The sequence below is a fragment of the Heteronotia binoei genome, chromosome 6, assembly GCF_032191835.1.
Source record: "Heteronotia binoei isolate CCM8104 ecotype False Entrance Well chromosome 6, APGP_CSIRO_Hbin_v1, whole genome shotgun sequence".
NCBI lineage: Eukaryota > Metazoa > Chordata > Lepidosauria > Squamata > Gekkonidae > Heteronotia > Heteronotia binoei.
Genome location: NC_083228.1, coordinates 61,146,959 through 61,163,651, shown reverse-complemented (window position 1 = coordinate 61,163,651; position 16,693 = coordinate 61,146,959). Strand labels below are relative to the sequence as shown.

The following is a 16,693-nucleotide window of genomic DNA, read 5'->3' as shown; positions in this document are numbered from 1 at the left end:
GTACCTTTCCTGTCTTGAGGTGTGTATTCTATCTGGTTGGGTAACTTTCTTCGGCAGAAGAAGCCTTGATATAATGAAGGAAGTTTCCTTCCTTCGTGGAACGGAAATCAGTGAATCCAATCCACTGAATTTAATGAACCCTAAATGCTTCAACTTGATCAGAAGGTGACCTCCATAACCAAGCTATTACAACATCAGTGCTTATTAGCCTAGAAGGTCAAGACATTATGAACTCAGATCTTATGGCACAAAGGGAGAGGCCAGATGTGAATAACATGGAATGCAATCTACCATTCTTGTTCAATGCTTTTATACATTTATCTACAGTATCTGGTAATAATAGCAAACATGAGAAATAAGGGAAAATGTATATTCATGAAACTGTACACAGCAGCAGCCTCTACTGAAGCCCCTCTAGAAATGGCACCCCAGTAACAAAGAATGGTGCTGTTCACTGTGATGAGCAGCTAGGAATGAGATTTTGTTTTTCCCCAGGAAGTACCTGAGCAGGCTGTCCTTAAAGGCACTATGCCACCTGTCTGCTAAAAAATAAATTACACCATTATATGACATTCTTTTTACTGTGAGGTAGTACTTGGAATAAGGAAAGGATAAAAGTACTTCTGTGGGTGACACCATTGTGCTGCTAAGCCAAGTTAAAAGATAGCTTGCATTTTAAGGGAAATCAGCATTCTGTAAAGCTCTAGTGCCAGCCAGCCTGCTGACCGCATTATGTCATATAATCCTGGAAATTCAGGGGATAAGCGTAAATCTTCTCTAGTTTAAGCGTTTAGCCAATTTTCTAAATGTTTTTAATATAATTTATTCTAAAAGAGTAATAGCTGCTTTGCATTCCTGAGACATCTGCTGCAATGAGATGAGTGCTTTCTGAATGGTAGCAAAGTCAGGAATAAATCATGCAAACAATTTTTTTTCCCTAAGGATTTTCGGCTGTGTTGCTCTCCTTTAAGGTAGCAAGCAAAAGCACAATGAGTTGCCAAGAACCTTTAACATTACCATAGCCAAACTGAAACTACTTAACCACATGCATCTCCAGCCAAAGCTGAGATGACATCTGAATGACTCAACTGTATGGGCCAAGGATTGAAGGTAGGAGTGTTTTACATGGAACTGGTCCCCACTCACATGGGGGCTGCTCGTGGAAAGGTGGCTCCCAAATAATAAGGTCATCATTAACAGGTCTCTACGTTAGAACAACAAACACAGCATGTAAAAATTTGGCTACTAGGAAAATATTTTTGGATCAGCTAGGGTGGAGCCAGTCAAGGCTGACTGTCCCAAGGTTGCCAAAACAGCCATAACCTTGAAATGCTCCTCCATGTTTTTCAGTGATTTGTTCTCCCTTGATCATTACAAGTACAGCAGTGCAAATGAATACAGTTCACTCTGCCTTTTATTTCAGCCCATACACAAGATTTGTCTTGTTCCCTCTTCAACAAAACACCCACATCCTTTGCTGCATTTTCTATTTACGCTCACCCACTAACCAATTACAAATCCATGAAACATCACACCTGCTGTGGCCTAAACCTTGGAGTTCGGCGCTGAAGCTTTTAAGCTGAACCTCTGACTAAATCCTACACATCACTTGCTAATAACAATACTAATAAACACTCTGCTTTAATATAGCTGCTTATGATCGCCAAATGCTGGGCACAGTGCTGAACACCTGCAATTTTCACTAAAGCTCATGATGGGAACCCAGAGCTAAGTGCTTTGCTGCACGCTGTGCATGGTGCTTGAGCCCATCTTTGAGACTAATCCTTCCCCTGCCCTCAATTTTTAGCATGTGCTCTTCAAAAGGAAGTAAATATGATTTGTGCTGATCTGCACTACACACTGAATGGATATGCCAAGCACTTGATGCCAGAAAGCAACTATGCACAATGACAATCAATTACACACTTTAATTATTTGTGATATACACTGAATATTTCCCACCATTATGTCACAGTATATTTGGCATACACATGCAGTCAAATGACTCTTGGTTAGACAAGGTTTTAATTCAGATGAGTACTGTGCATGCTATGTTAGGAAATGGGGAAGGATTCTGTCACTGAGTTCTATACTAGCTTGGGTGGCACAGATGCAAAATGGTACACAATGCAGGCTCAGCTCCTTCCCTGCTCAGCTGTCTCTTGTGCTAAATGGATGTCGTGGCCACCAGGATTCTCTCCAGGCAAACCAAGCTGCTGAGCCTGACTCCTGCTCTCTTCTGGCTCATAACCCATAACAGCTGGGCTCAGGGCTTTCCACAGGCAGGTGGTGTCACGGCTGGGGCCGGGTCAGGCAAAGTCCAGAGGCAGTCCGAGGTCTGTAGCCAGTAAGCAGAAGGGTCCGAGGCGCCAAATCCGAATCAGTGTGCCAGTATCGCAGGTCCGAGGTCCAGAAGCCGAGGTCAGGGAGTCCAGAATTCAAAAGCCAAAGTCAGGGAGTCAGGAACCAAAGTCAAGCCGGAGTGGATGCTAGGATGTCAGAGAGATGACTAGTTGCTTCCACAAAGCCTCCTCCCAAAGCCCACAGCTATATAGCCCTCTGCTGCCTGTTGCTCATTTGGGCTAATTGCTGTCTCAGAGCAGCAGCCAGGATCCTGCCGAAACTTAAGCATCCTCACACTTAGAAGGGCCAGAATCCTTTCACCACTCAGGGCTCAGGGAGCGTCTTGCTTGTGAGCGTGCCGCCCTCCTCCGATCCCTGAGGTCCTGACGAAGGCGGTCACGCACACGAACCACCCGAGAGGGCGAGGCAGGGGGGCTTGGATCTTCTTCAGCAGGAGGCAGGGGCACTGGTGCAGGTGGCAGGGGCACAGTTCCTTCTGCAGGCTCTGCAGGCTCGGTTTCTTCTGCAGGGTCCCCAGCACCCATGACACTATCCCCCCCCCCAGGGCCCCCCTCCGTCGAGGGGCCTGGGAGGTCGGGGTGGTCGCTGTGGAATTGTTGCACCAAGTCCGGGGCATGAAGATTGTCCACAGGTTCCCAGGACCGGTCTTCTGGGCCGTATCCCTCCCAGTCCACAAGGTACTGGAGGCCTCCACGATGGTACCGGGAGTCCAGAATCTGGCGCACCTCATATTCTTCCTCGTCATCCACCAACACCGGTGGTGGCGGCGGTGGGGAAGGAGGCCGAGCTGGGTCAGGGGGTGCAGCTGGAACAAGGAGGGAGCGATGGAACACAGGGTGAATGCGGAGGTGGGGTGGCAACTGGAGCCTGAAGGCGACGGGGTTTATTTGTTCTACGACGGGGTAGGGTCCAATGAACCGTGCATCCAGCTTGTGAGACCGACCAGGCCGGCGCAGGTAGCGAGTTGAGAGCCACACCTGATCCCCCGGCTGCACTGGAGGGCCTTCTTGCCTCTTTCGGTCCGCAGCCCGTTTATATGCCTCCTTGGCCTGCTGTAGCTGCTCTCGGAGCAAGTCTTGGCTGGCACGGAGTTCTTGCAGGTAGGCCGCGACGGCGGGGACATTCGTGGGTGGCAGGATCGCTGGGAAGAACCGCGGGTGGTACCCGTAGGTTGCAGCAAAAGGGGTCATTTGGGTGGACGAGTGGACCGCGTTGTTGTATGCAAACTCCGCTAGAGGCAACAGACTGGTCCAGTCGTCCTGCTGGTAGCAGGTGTAGCAGCGGAGATATTGCTCTAGCGTGGCATTGGTGCGCTCTGTCTGACCATCAGTCTGTGGGTGGTAGGCTGAGGACAGGTGCACTCGAGTACCCAGGCTGGAATGGGGGGCTTGCCAGAACCGAGAGGAGAACTGGGGGCCCCGGTCTGAGATCAGGTGGGCTGGGAGTCCGTGCAGACGAAAGATGTGTTGCAGGTAGAGCTGGGCTGTCTCGTGAGCTGTGGGAAGTTTCGGACACGGAATGAAGTGGGCCATCTTGGTAAATAGGTCGACGACCACCAAGATGCAAGTCTGACCTTTGGATCGTGGGAGTTCTGTAATGAAGTCCATCGAGATGGTGTCCCAGGGTCCTGAGGGTGCGGGCAAGGGCTGTAACAACCCCGAGGGTTTGGCCGGGACGTCTTTGGCCCGCCGACAGACATCACAGGAGCTGACATAGCGGGCAACATCGGAGCGAACTCGTGGCCACCAGAACTCTCGCGTCAGCAAGTGGGTGGTCTTACGCTGTCCAAAGTGCCCGGCGGGTAACGAGTCATGGGTCAGGCGAAGCACTTCTGCCCGCAAGGGCCCGGGAGGCACATAGAGGCGTTCGCGGTGTAGCAAGAGACCGCCTCGAGTCGTGAACTCGCCTGCCGAGTCGTCTTGGAGTGCCTGGAGGTGTTGCTGGACCCAGGGATCGTTGGCCTGGCTAGCACGAATGTCCTCCACGAGTGTGGGTGAAGTGGAGGTGGCTGCAAATACTGAGGGCGGCAGGATGGGAGCAGCGGGCGCGGCCTCAGTTGAAGCAGGGGCGTATTCTGGTTTCCGGGACAGCGCATCTGCTTTCCGGTTCTGGGTATGGGGGATGTAGGAGATCCGGAAGTCAAAGCGAGAGAAGAATAGGGACCACCGGATCTGGCGCTGGTTGAGACGGCGGGTGGTCTGGAGGTGCTCTAGGTTCCGGTGGTCAGTGAGCACTTGAACAGGGTGGCGAGCCCCTTCGAGGTAGTGCCTCCAAACCTCAAAAGCCGCCTTGATCGCGAGCAACTCCCTCTCCCAGATGGTATAGTTCCTTTCCGCAGCCGTGAGCTGGCGCGAGTAATAGGCGCAGGGCTGGAGTGGCTGAGACGGCTCCTCGCGCTGGGACAGCACTGCTCCCAGGGCCACGTTGGAGGCATCAGCTTCCACCGTAAAGGGAAGCTGGGGGTCAGGGTATCTCAGGAGTGGCCCGGTGGCAAAGCGAGTCTTCAGGGTGGAGAAGGCATTATCGGCCTCTGGGGACCAGCAGAAGGGTTCTTTGGGGCGGAGTAGTTGAGTCAGGGGTGTCGTCAGGGAGGCATAGGCCGGGATGAATTGCCGATAATAGTTGGCAAAACCAAGGAATCGCTGCAGGTCTTTGCGATTCTGAGGAGCCTGCCAGGTCAGGACCGCTTCTACTTTTTTCGGGTCCATGAGGATCCCTTGTGGGGACACAATGTGACCGAGGAACTCGACAGAGCGCAGGTCGAAGTCACACTTCTCCAGCTTGGCGTAGAGGCCATGGGCTCGTAGGCGCTGCAGGACCTGGCGGACGTGCTCGGCGTGCTGGGCAGGATTGCGGGAGTAGATTAGGATGTCATCCAGGTATATGATCGTGAAGCGGTCGAGCAGGTCCCGGAATACATCATTCATGAACCTCTGGAAGACAGCGGGGGCGTTGGTCAATCCGAAGGGCATCACCAGGTGCTCGTACTGCCCGTATCGGGTCCCAAACGCGGTCTTCCATTCGTCTCCGGGCCGTATGCGCACCAAATTGTACGCTCCGCGGAGGTCCAGCTTGGTGTAGATTTGGGCCCCCTTTAAACGATCCAAGAGTTCAGGGATCAGTGGTAGAGGGTACCGGTCGCGGATGGTGATCTTGTTCAGGGCCCGGTAGTCATTGCACAGCCGGAGCTCCCCACTTTTCTTCTTCACGAAGAGGACTGGGGCAGACAGGGGAGAAGTTGAGGGTTGGATGAATCCGCGTTTCAGGTTCTTGTCCAGGTAGTCTCGCAAAGCTGCCAACTCAGGCTCCGACATTGGGTACAGACGCCCCACCGGGAGTGGTGCCCCAGGTACCAAATCAATGGCACAGTCATAGGGTCGGTGAGGGGGAAGCTGATCCGCTCCTGTCTCCTCAAAGACATCGGCGAAATCCGCATACTTCTGAGGGAGCTGAGGACCACCACTCGGGATGCCGGCTGCTAGAGTGGTGGGAGGAGTCAGATGGGGGCATGGGTCTCGGAAGCGTAGTTCCTGCTGGGCCCAGTCCACGATGGGGTTGTGCAGCTTCAGCCAGGAAAGGCCTAGAATCAACGGGAAGCGAGGCATGCGGGCGACATCAAACTGCAGCTGTTCTTGGTGCTGCTGGACGTGGAAGGTGATGGGACAGGTCTCCTGGGTGACGGGGCCAGAACGGAGGAGGCGCCCGTCGATAGCCTCCACCAGTGTTGGAGTCTCTTTTGGCTGCACTGGAATCTGGTGCTGCTTTACAAAGGCGGCATCTACGAAACAGTGGGCCGCTCCCGAGTCCAGCATGGCATATACCAACAGCCAGCGTTCGTCAGGCAGACGGAGTTTGACTGGTAGCAGGAACGGGCCCGGGGTATCAGTCTGCTGTTCGGAGGACCCAGGCTGGAGGGTCCACTTACGCCTGGGGCTGGCCTTTTGGCGGCGGTGGCAATGTAGGTCCGGGTATCCGATGTTTAGCAGGGCAGCCAGAGGCATAGTGGCCTGCCGTGCCGCAGTAGAGGCACAGGTTCTGCGTGCGGCGTCTGGCCTTCTCTTCTGGAGTCAGGCGGGGTCGAGCAGCTCCAAGCTGCATAGGCTCACCCTCGTCTCTGGTACTAGCTGGGGATGGGAGAGGAGCCAAGTGGCATGGCGCAGGGAGCTGGCGCCCTCGGGTCTTGGCTTGGCGGCGACTCTCCAGGCGGCCATCGATGCGGAGGCAGAGGGTGATAAGTTCCTGGAGCGTGGGGGGCCGCTCCACCCTGGCCAGTTCATCCAGGACTTCCTCTGCCAACCCCTCGGTAAACTGGTCCATCTGAGCAGCCTCATTCCACGCCAAGTCTTGGGCCAGGAGCTTGAATTCGGTGGCATACTGAGCCACCGAGGACTGGCCTTGTTTCAGGGCCCTGATTTTCCGGTTGGCTGTGGCTGCTTGGACTGGGTTGGAGAAGGCAGCAGACAGGTGGGTCTCAAACCCCTGGTAATCAGTCAGTAGGGGAGAGGACCCAACCAGTAGGGGTGTGGCCCACTTGGCCGCCTGCCCCTTTAACAGACTAATAATAAAACACACCTTCGTCTTGTCATTGGGGAAGTCCCGTGCTCTTAGTTCAAAGTACAGCTGACACTGTGCCAGGAAAGCAGGAAATTCTTCCACGGCACCCCCAAATCTGTCAGGTGGGGGAACTGGGCACTTGGCTGGAGCACTGGCCACAGGTTGTTGCTGCAAGTGCACTACTGCCTGTGTTAGCTGCTGTACCTGGGCTTGGAGCGCAGCCAGTAGTTCGGTGGTTTCACTTGCTTCAGCCTCCATCCTGTGGAGTGGGTGTTTGTGGGTGGAAGCAATCTGTCACGGCTGGGGCCGGGTCAGGCAAAGTCCAGAGGCAGTCCGAGGTCTGTAGCCAGTAAGCAGAAGGGTCCGAGGCGCCAAATCCGAATCAGTGTGCCAGTATCGCAGGTCCGAGGTCCAGAAGCCGAGGTCAGGGAGTCCAGAAGTCAAAAGCCAAAGTCAGGGAGTCAGGAACCAAAGTCAAGCCGGAGTGGATGCTAGGATGTCAGAGAGATGACTAGTTGCTTCCACAAAGCCTCCTCCCAAAGCCCACAGCTATATAGCCCTCTGCTGCCTGTTGCTCATTTGGGCTAATTGCTGTCTCAGAGCAGCAGCCAGGATCCTGCCGAAACTTAAGCATCCTCACACTTAGAAGGGCCAGAATCCTTTCACCACTCAGGGCTCAGGGAGCGTCTTGCTTGTGAGCGTGCCGCCCTCCTCCGATCCCTGAGGTCCTGACGAAGGCGGTCACGCACACGAACCACCCGAGAGGGCGAGGCAGGGGGGCTTGGATCTTCTTCAGCAGGAGGCAGGGGCACTGGTGCAGGTGGCAGGGGCACAGTTCCTTCTGCAGGCTCTGCAGGCTCGGTTTCTTCTGCAGGGTCCCCAGCACCCATGACAGGTGGGGGGGGGGGAGTAAGATTTGGAGCTCAGCGAGCTTTGCAGCTTCCTCTGCTTGTAAAGAAAACAACCAAGACTTCATTCTCTTCTCAAACAGCTCTGATAAGCCCTTGGCCTGCAGAGACACCTGCTCATGTAGACATCTGGGCATTTGACCTCCCGAGGGAGATTGGACAGCCTGGTTTTCACAGTTATTCAGGCACATCTGCCACTGTTTTCACTGAAGCACAACAATTCTGCATGCCTACAAAATGAAGTGCAGCTTGCTAAACCAAGGGAAAGAACTGGTGAAAAAAGGATGCTGCCAATGAAGGCTCGAATAGTGATGTGACTGTGAGTGATATTAATTTGGATCCAGCCTGCTCCCTAAGTCTGTGTGTCCTGGGTACAGAAATGTGGGGTAGGGAAGGACCCAGACTTGCAACATTTGAATTTTCAAATAAATTAGATGGGATACATAGGGTGCTTTTATACTATGGCGGTTTGCAAGTTAGTGAAAAACAACCCTTCTCCTCCTTTGACAGTTTGATTTGGAACAATCTTGGGCAAAAAGATTAAAAAATCTGCTGCCTCCTGTTTCCAACAGTAGATGGGGGGAGGGAAGCTAGAGGATTCCTATCCCCACAAGTCTTCTCCCCTGCCTATGAAACCTCTCATCCACCAATCATTCCCTTTCTCCAAAATGTATCTAGGAGAAGTAAACCCTTGCAAAGGGGGGCCTCTCTGAGAGGTCTCCATTATACTACTGGCACTGCAGAGGCAGACTTCCAGTTCAAGGATCTATGAAAAACTAAACAAATCATGGATCCTGGTTCCTGGGACACTGCTGTGGCAGAACTGAGGATCTAACAGATGTCCTGCAAGGAGGACTCTCTTTCTCTCTGCCATAGCTACTATCTGACTTGTTTGGATGGTAAAATGAAGCACACAACTCAATTCAAATTTTCATTACTTAAATTCCACAGAGATTTTTTAAACTGCAAGAATAGTAAAATTTCTCCAATATTTGGAATTCCCTGGAACAGAAAAGTACTATCAACAGTGAAGTTTTGCCTGAAAAAGTTATATTAGTAAAATAAATTATTTCAAAGGCTCACATGTCTAACAGCTATCTATAGGACTATTCAGAAAACGCATCTGCATATAATTAGTGCATAGGAGAGAGAGAGAGAATGGGATCATGCTCACTGTCTTCCTAACTTTCATGCATTAATCACATTATCTGCAGAACTTGGATATGTACAAAATGTTCACAAATAAGATCGGTTTCAGAATTGGTTACAAGGATATTAAATAAATGTTTGAAATGCCTTTCCAAAGGTGACATGCATAGTTCATTGCTGTCTCTTAGACAGACAGGATTATGGTAACAAACCTGGTTAGCACTAAACATGGTTAAGTATTATGCCTGCACTGGGCTATATTATGCTTATCAATCCACAGCCTTCCCACAAACAAGAACATGGATCGTACAAATTAGCAAAATCCTTAGTATTGCTTTGTTTTCACAAGACACTTTCAAGAAGCCTGAAAATGAATGCATCAACATCAGCTTAGCCTCTATTATTCTTGCTGGTAGTATGATGGCCAATTAATTCTGACATGGCAGTTTGGCAGGCTACCTAATGCCTTCTATTTTACTACCACAGGAGGTGAATACTTGGCTATTTCTATGACATCAATCAAATTCTTTCCATTGCTTTATTGTACAAGAAAAATATAGTATTTGTAGGCTCAATAGATCTCTTCTATCCATCTGGGATGTACATTATATGAAGTTCAATTTTAAAACTGCTTTTCTTCCAGGTATTTTAGGAACAGATTTAAGGACTCAGATGCAGAAATACAAACGGAGCCTGATGTTGCAATGTTGACACATGTTCTTCCTCTAATGCAACACAGAATCCTCCTATGCCATGATGGGGAGAATCCTCTCTGTGTGGCATTCTGGGTGGACTTCCTTTAGCTCCATTCAGACTGTATTTGATCAAAAACCAAGTTATTTTACAAATATCTGGGAAACAGCTTAATTCAGACCCACTGAATTTAGCAAAAACTTGTGTCAGGCACTTCTACATGACCAAACCTCACTCATTCTTGCAAGAAGCTTCCTGCCCTTAACTCATCCAACTTGGGGAACTTAAAAGCCAGAATTCTGGGGAATATCAGAGAATGGTAGTTCCACATGCGCAGGCAAGGCTCCTTTGTCCCTAAACCTTCCCGCCAAGAAAAATTTAACTTTTAAATTTGAATGTCTCTTAGAATAGAGAAACCTAGCTTTGTCAGGTAATAAAGATCTCTCTCCCCTTAACAAAATAAACAGAAAAGCCATTATTTGGACTATAATTAGATAAGGCCAGTTCTCAAGGGTGAGGCCTGGAGAGCTCCTGGAATCACAGCACAAAGTTCCAAGCTGCAGACTCAGTTTTCTCTGTAGGGTAATGGAAGTTTGGTGTGAGTGAGAGCTCAGAGCCTGGTTCCCTTGGGATCTCAACTTTCTTTAGACTTCCATTCTAGATCTCTAGCAATCTGTCCTGCCTGAATATGGCAACCCCACTCAGAAAATAAAACTAACTGCAGAGAATGTGGCCTTGCCCAAAAGTTCAGGTCTCTGTTAGCCCAAAAGAACTTAGGTTCAGCCCTTTTAAAATGCAGCTAGGATGCAAACTAAACAAATACAGTTTATTGCCATGATTGAGAGTTGTATCTTTATTTTCACTTTTAAAATGCCAGAACCAAATACCTCTGAGAAAGAGAGATTAAACTAGTTTTGTTAAATATTTACTGCTTCAGGTCTATAAATTTCAGGCTCAAGGAAAGGCCTCTGAGCATGTACAGAGAGTGCCTAAGATCAGCCCAAATTGGAGCCTGGCCTAGAGAAGTTAAAAATTGCAAATTTGCAGTCTTCCTGCCTTTCCCCCATTAGGGAAAGAATGCTAATCCTCTCCTCCTTACTCAATCTGAAATCTTTAACAGAACCAGAAAAGGCAAAAGGAATATAAGTTTTTTTTGAGAATGCAATGCCCTGAGATATTAAGAAGGAAAGAAAATTTTCACCTCAAGTCTCTCCTCTTAAAGCACAAGCAACCAGGTGTCTTTAGAGAAAGAGACCCGTCTTCTTTTATAAATCAGATTCCATAACTGCCCAGGGAAGAATAAATTTGGTCACTTGAAAATCTTGACCAAGTTGATGGAAAACTCCAGGTATCACCTTTTTCACACGCAAATAAGGAAACACCCAGAGCTTGAATTTTCTCCTCTCATAATCAGAAAGAAAACCTTTTCTCTGATACAAAGTTAATCCAGTCTCCTTAAGAGAAGTAAATTGCCAACATTTACTGCAAAGAGTCAAAGTTTTCTTTTCTGCAAAGAACTTTTGTTCTAGCATCTTTCACTGGATTTTGGCTAGGAAAACTTTTGCAGACCCTCTTTAGCTGTTTTAGGAAAGAAAAGACACAGCCAAATTTAGTCTTAATTGTAGAAATAAGAAGTGTAAAATCTGAGCCCCCACCAGGCAGATATCTCATCACCTTCCCCATCTTGTGTTTAAAAGTTGCTTAACCTGATCAGATAAGAGAATACTGGGATTAACTGCCTAGCAAGGTTTATTATCTTCTCTTTCTATCTTTTGTTAAACCAATTTTCTCTCTCCCAGCCTTAGAGAGAGAAGGATCTTTTATATATATTCTTCACGGGGGAGCCATAATTGAGATATTTTTCTGAATTCTCATCTTCTCCTGATTTTGGGTCTAAAGATACAAATTCAAACTTTTGAAATTTTGCAAGAATGTCTCCACAAACAAAATGAGTAGCTCAAGAAGACCACTCCCAGCCAGGAAGATGCCTGGAGGGAAGATGTGTATACGTTGAAAGAAGCAAGCCAGTTTGAAAGCTCCTTGGTTTGCTCAAAACACTACTTTGTTTTGCAAGGGTGCCAGTCTCCAGGTGGAACCCGGAGATCACTCCCAAAAATATAATGTAATGCCCAGAACATTAAGGCCAGTGCCTCTGGGAGAGAAAGTGTCCAAGAAAATGGACTGCACGCCTTGTAATCTTCAAATTTAATCCAAATATTCAGAAATCTCCAGCATGGAGCTGGCATCCCAAAGTTCCACTTACAGCTAATCCTTCTCTCCTAGAGAAAAGGCACTGCCTGTAAACTGCCCTGAAGTTAAGAGTTCTCCTATATTAGAAGCTTTTCCTCTGATTATTTTTTTTTTGCTTTACCTTTTTCTAGTGGCTGATATCAGTTTCCCCTATACTTAGATTTTGTAGCTTTAATTTTAAGGGGAACACTTAAGATATTCAGCTTGTGATCTCCTTTGTTTTAAATAAATGGTGCACCTAATAAAAGATCTTTTGTTAAGACAAAGGGTTAAAAGTTTATATTTGCAATTACGGTATGTGGTTTACATGGAACATCTATTCTGCTAAAGCAATACAGTATCAAACCTTTTGGAAATTTTATTTCTCTTGTGATTTTTGTTAAGTACATCTCATACCAGGAGCATGTGGTCTTCAAGTGTTACATTTAACACAGTTTTCTATCTTACTTTGAACTGCTTCCTAATTTTTCATTCATATAAATCTGAAAATTCCTTTTGTTGTTGGTACTGAATTTTTATTTTATGAAAATAACAGTTTTGAAATTCTTCCTCACAAATTTTGGTTCCTACAAGACCTCTTTTCATTTGAAGTATAGCATGTGTTACAGAAGAACATCTGTACCCTTCCTTGGATATAACTACCCTCTCACTGTGCATCTTCTCTCTTAAGTCTTGAGAAACTAATACTTTGTATTACCAGTGACCCAGTTATTCTCAGTGTCGTGTTTCCCACAGGGGAAATTAAGGGGCATCCCCTGAAAAATTAATTAATACCCCCAATAATAATATTTGTCCTATTGAGTAAAAATATGTTTTGTCTTCAAACAAAGGGGTCTGTTGTAAAACTGCCATTAGAAACTGACTACCGCCCAGCGATGTGAGCTCCAGCTGTAACATTAGACACGGGAACAGCCTCCTACAGGCGACTTGCTGTATATAGATAAGTAAGGAAACTTTGTCATGGAATTTTACCAGAGGGAATTTAGTGGAGGCGGGACCCTTTGAAATCAGATAAGCCTGTGTGCCTATCTGCTGGTTTTCTGTGTGAATAAAACTGTCTGTCTGTAGAATGATTTGAACTCAGTCATTTTGGGGGTCCATGCATGACTGGGTTCTGCTTATGGTACCATAAAGTAAACCTCGCTTCAAACCAGTAAGTCTGTGCGGACCACGTTATTTCTCTGCTTCACTCCTTCATTAATCAACCTATTATTGATTTATTTACTTTTAAATTATGAGTGACTGGCAATACAATCTTTGGATGTATCACTTCAACAACACATTGAAGGTAAATAGACATAAGCCTGTCTGGCTAATTTGTATGAACATAAGCAGGGGCACATCCTTTATTTGACAGACAATTCCATTCCTTTTCTTTTCATTTTTTACAGCTGTAGGACAGAGGCAGACCCAATAGTTTCTTACCTTCAGATTGGCACATCCTGGTAAATCGTTTGTAGGTATTTCATTGTTGGTGTTTTCGGGTCCCTGCACCTTAGCTCTGTAAGCTATTGTGGTTACAGCTGTGGTGGTTTGGACAGGTAACAATGGCTGCCACACGTTCACATCTGTACCATTACCAAAGGCCTGGATTGCATTTCCTACAAGAAAAAATTACAGAGCTAATGAGCAACTAGCGGAGGTTAGTTTAAAATTAACAAAAGCAATAAAATTAAAAAAACAAAAACAAAAGGGAAAAGATAATTCTGCTTCTTTGTGCTTTTTTTTATGACAGCGACGGGTACCATCCTTTTGTACTCCCTCCCTCTCCTTTTCTGCTTCTTCTCCACCTCCCGTATGGCAGTAACACAGTTTGGAAATTGAAATGTAGCACCATCTGAGAATGTACTTAACTCATTTTATCTATTTTACCTTGTTTTACTGTAATGAATGTTTTTTACTGTCAGGTTGTTCACCACCCTGAGCCTTGTGGATTCAGGGGAAGGTAATCTATAAATTTAAATAAAAAAATAAATACACACAAAATCTCTGATGCTTTCTGGGAACAACAAAGGGCTTGAACTCAGAACTTGTAGCTGCATTCTTACTATGCTAAGTTGTAGCCATACAAAATATATGATTAGAGCACAAGCTGTAGATGGTTTCAAAGAGCTGCTCATTCATAGCCAGTTGTAAGTCCAACCTATGAACTTAGGGTTGCCAATCCCCAGGTGGGGACAGGGGATCCCCCAGTTTGGAGGCCCTACCCCTGCTTCAGGGTCATCAGAAAGCAGGGGAGGGGGAAGAAATGTCTGCTGAGCAATCCATTATTCCCTATGGAGACTGATTCCTATGCTGGCTGGGGCTGATGGGAGTTGTAGGCAAAAAAAAACATCTGGAGAACTACCATTGTCCACTCTTGCCATAGGGTATAATAGAGAATTGATCCACAGGTATCTAAGACTCTGAAAGGGGCTGTTATTTGAGGCAGAGGCACCAAATTTTTAGCGTAGCATCTGGTGCCTCTCCTCAAAACACCCCCAAGTTTAAAAAAGATTGGACCCAGAGGTCCTGTTCTACAAGCCCCCAGAGAGGTGCCCCTATCCTTCATTATTTCCAAATGGAGGGAAGGCATTTAAAGGGTGTACGGTCCCTTTAAATGTGATGGCCAGAAATCCCTTTGGAATTCAATCATGCTTGTTACTCCTGGCTCCACCCTCAAAGTCCCCAGATATATCTTGAATTGGACCTGGCAACCGTATGTGAACTCCTATCTAAATGTGGAGCCACCAGGACAACTCTGAGGCAGAAATAATCCTGGTGGGATAGGATATTATAAGTCTATATAGCTTTATTTAGAACTTTATCATATATACTATCACCAGAGAATCTGATAAGCCTACTTGTAAGCAACTTAATATATTTATCAGATGTATTTTTAAATAAAGTAACTATGAAGTCTTTTTAAAGTGTGATTTTTTTTCTTTTCCTTTCCCCTTCCAGTCTTCAAACAAAATCTACATAATTAGGTAGGAGATGCTTGCTTAAACTAGAAGTTTAGAATGTAAAAGTTCAAAGGCTTATCACAGTTTTTCATGGGATTAAATACTGTGTTTATGGCAAGAGTAAATTGGTTGGTTTTTAAAAAAACAAATGAATAGAAAAACAGTTTTTAATCAGGTCTATGGAGACTCAGCATGGATTTAGGGATTTCTTATTTCAGACTCATTGTATAAGAAATCAAGCCATTTCACTAGGGATCTAAGCAAGAAAGTTATTAATAGATCACTTCCATCGCATCCACAACGTACTATAAATTATTTCAGTTATACTTAGCTTGGGAAGATACACTTAAATCTGACTTAAAAAAAAATCTGTCACATATGGGAAATGATTTATAGACTTCACAAATCGGCAAGCTGATGTGAAAAGTAAAGAAAATCTTTATGGATTTTCATGGCTTACAGCAGGGGTGGCCAAAGGTAGCTCTCCAGACTTTTTTGCCTACAACTCCCATCAGCCCCAGCCATTGGCCATGCTGGCTGGAGCTGATGGGAGTTGTAGGCAAAAAACATCTGGAGAACTACCGTTGGCAACCCCTGCTATGGGGGGGGGGGAAGATGGCCACCCCTGCTATAGGGGGGAAAAGATGGCACAGCTAACAAGAGTGTCACCCTGAATGAAATAAAGTGTCACCTCACTGTTGAAAATACTACTCCAAAACTTCTAGAAGCAAAAACTACAAAATACCAATAATTTGGCACACATTTAGAAGAATTGTAAGGTACAGCTTTGTCGAAGGGAAAAAGGTGGAAAATGCAAGAATGACTAAAACTTGGGTTTTTTAAAAAAGGAATAATAAAAGGACAACTACTGACACACAGAAGACTAGTATGTCAAGGACAATGTTAAGCTACATCCCTTCATGTTGATTTTCTTTGGTAGGAAATTTCTGGCTTCACTCAGCACTTGGTCATGTAACCTCCCCCTTCCCATCTACATTTAGCAATACTACAGTCCTGGTATGATGAAATTAATATGAATGTTTGTCTTGGCTTTTAGCTGCCCTGGAATAGGCTGAGACACTTTTTAAATCAATGGGATAAAATCAGTGGATGACCCATTCCCAAGAGCCACTGTGGCAGCCAAGAAGGTAAAGAGTTAGTTATAAGAAGTGCTGCACGAACAGAACACTGCCATTCATTGTACTGACTCCTCAACAAAATCCAAATCCTTTTTAAATATGTCTGCACTAATAGCCAAACTCTTATCAGGTTAGCAATGCACTGTGTGCGTTGTAAACCATTAGTATTTTTATTTAAAACAATGGTTTACAAAAGTCAATCCATTAACAAAAAAAGATAATGGAACATTTATCCCTTTTCACTAAAATGCTATTAAAGCAGGGACACCTTTAATTTCTTCATGAAGAAAAGGTCTCTCTGCCAGGGTGAGTATAATTTTTCCTAACAGTGTCCTCTAATGTCATTGCTTTATCTTCATTAACATTTTTTTTCTCCGACAGCAAAAGAGAAAGCAATGAAACATTGGTGTCTCTTGAAACAGAGCATGTAACAATAATGACCATATTTTGAAATTAGAATATGAGGAAATTATTAAAACAATTAAGAATGTAGATAAGCATCAAGTAGTCAAAAGTAGTACCATTAGCCCTCTAAAAAGTCTGCACTGTTATTTCTTTTTAAGAATTATATTCCAAAGTGAATTTATGATAAATGTTTGAAATGCATATTGGGCTAGGCTCAGGGATATTTGGGTTCAAATTCCTATCTGCCATGAAGTTTTCTGGGTGACCTTGGGTTTGCCAAACATTA

The 16,693-nt window shown here is 46.1% G+C and overlaps 1 protein-coding gene across 1 annotated transcript in view; it reads right to left on the bottom strand.

Annotated features, from left to right (window-relative positions):
* GFRA1 (GDNF family receptor alpha 1) overlaps positions 1-16,693 on the bottom strand; it is a 363,333-nt gene that overhangs the window by 47,821 nt on the left and 298,819 nt on the right. Inside the window, exon 7 of the mRNA XM_060241563.1 lies at positions 13,344-13,519. Within this exon, the coding sequence (XP_060097546.1) occupies positions 13,344-13,519 (176 nt within the window). The remainder of the gene's footprint in view (positions 1-13,343; positions 13,520-16,693) is intronic.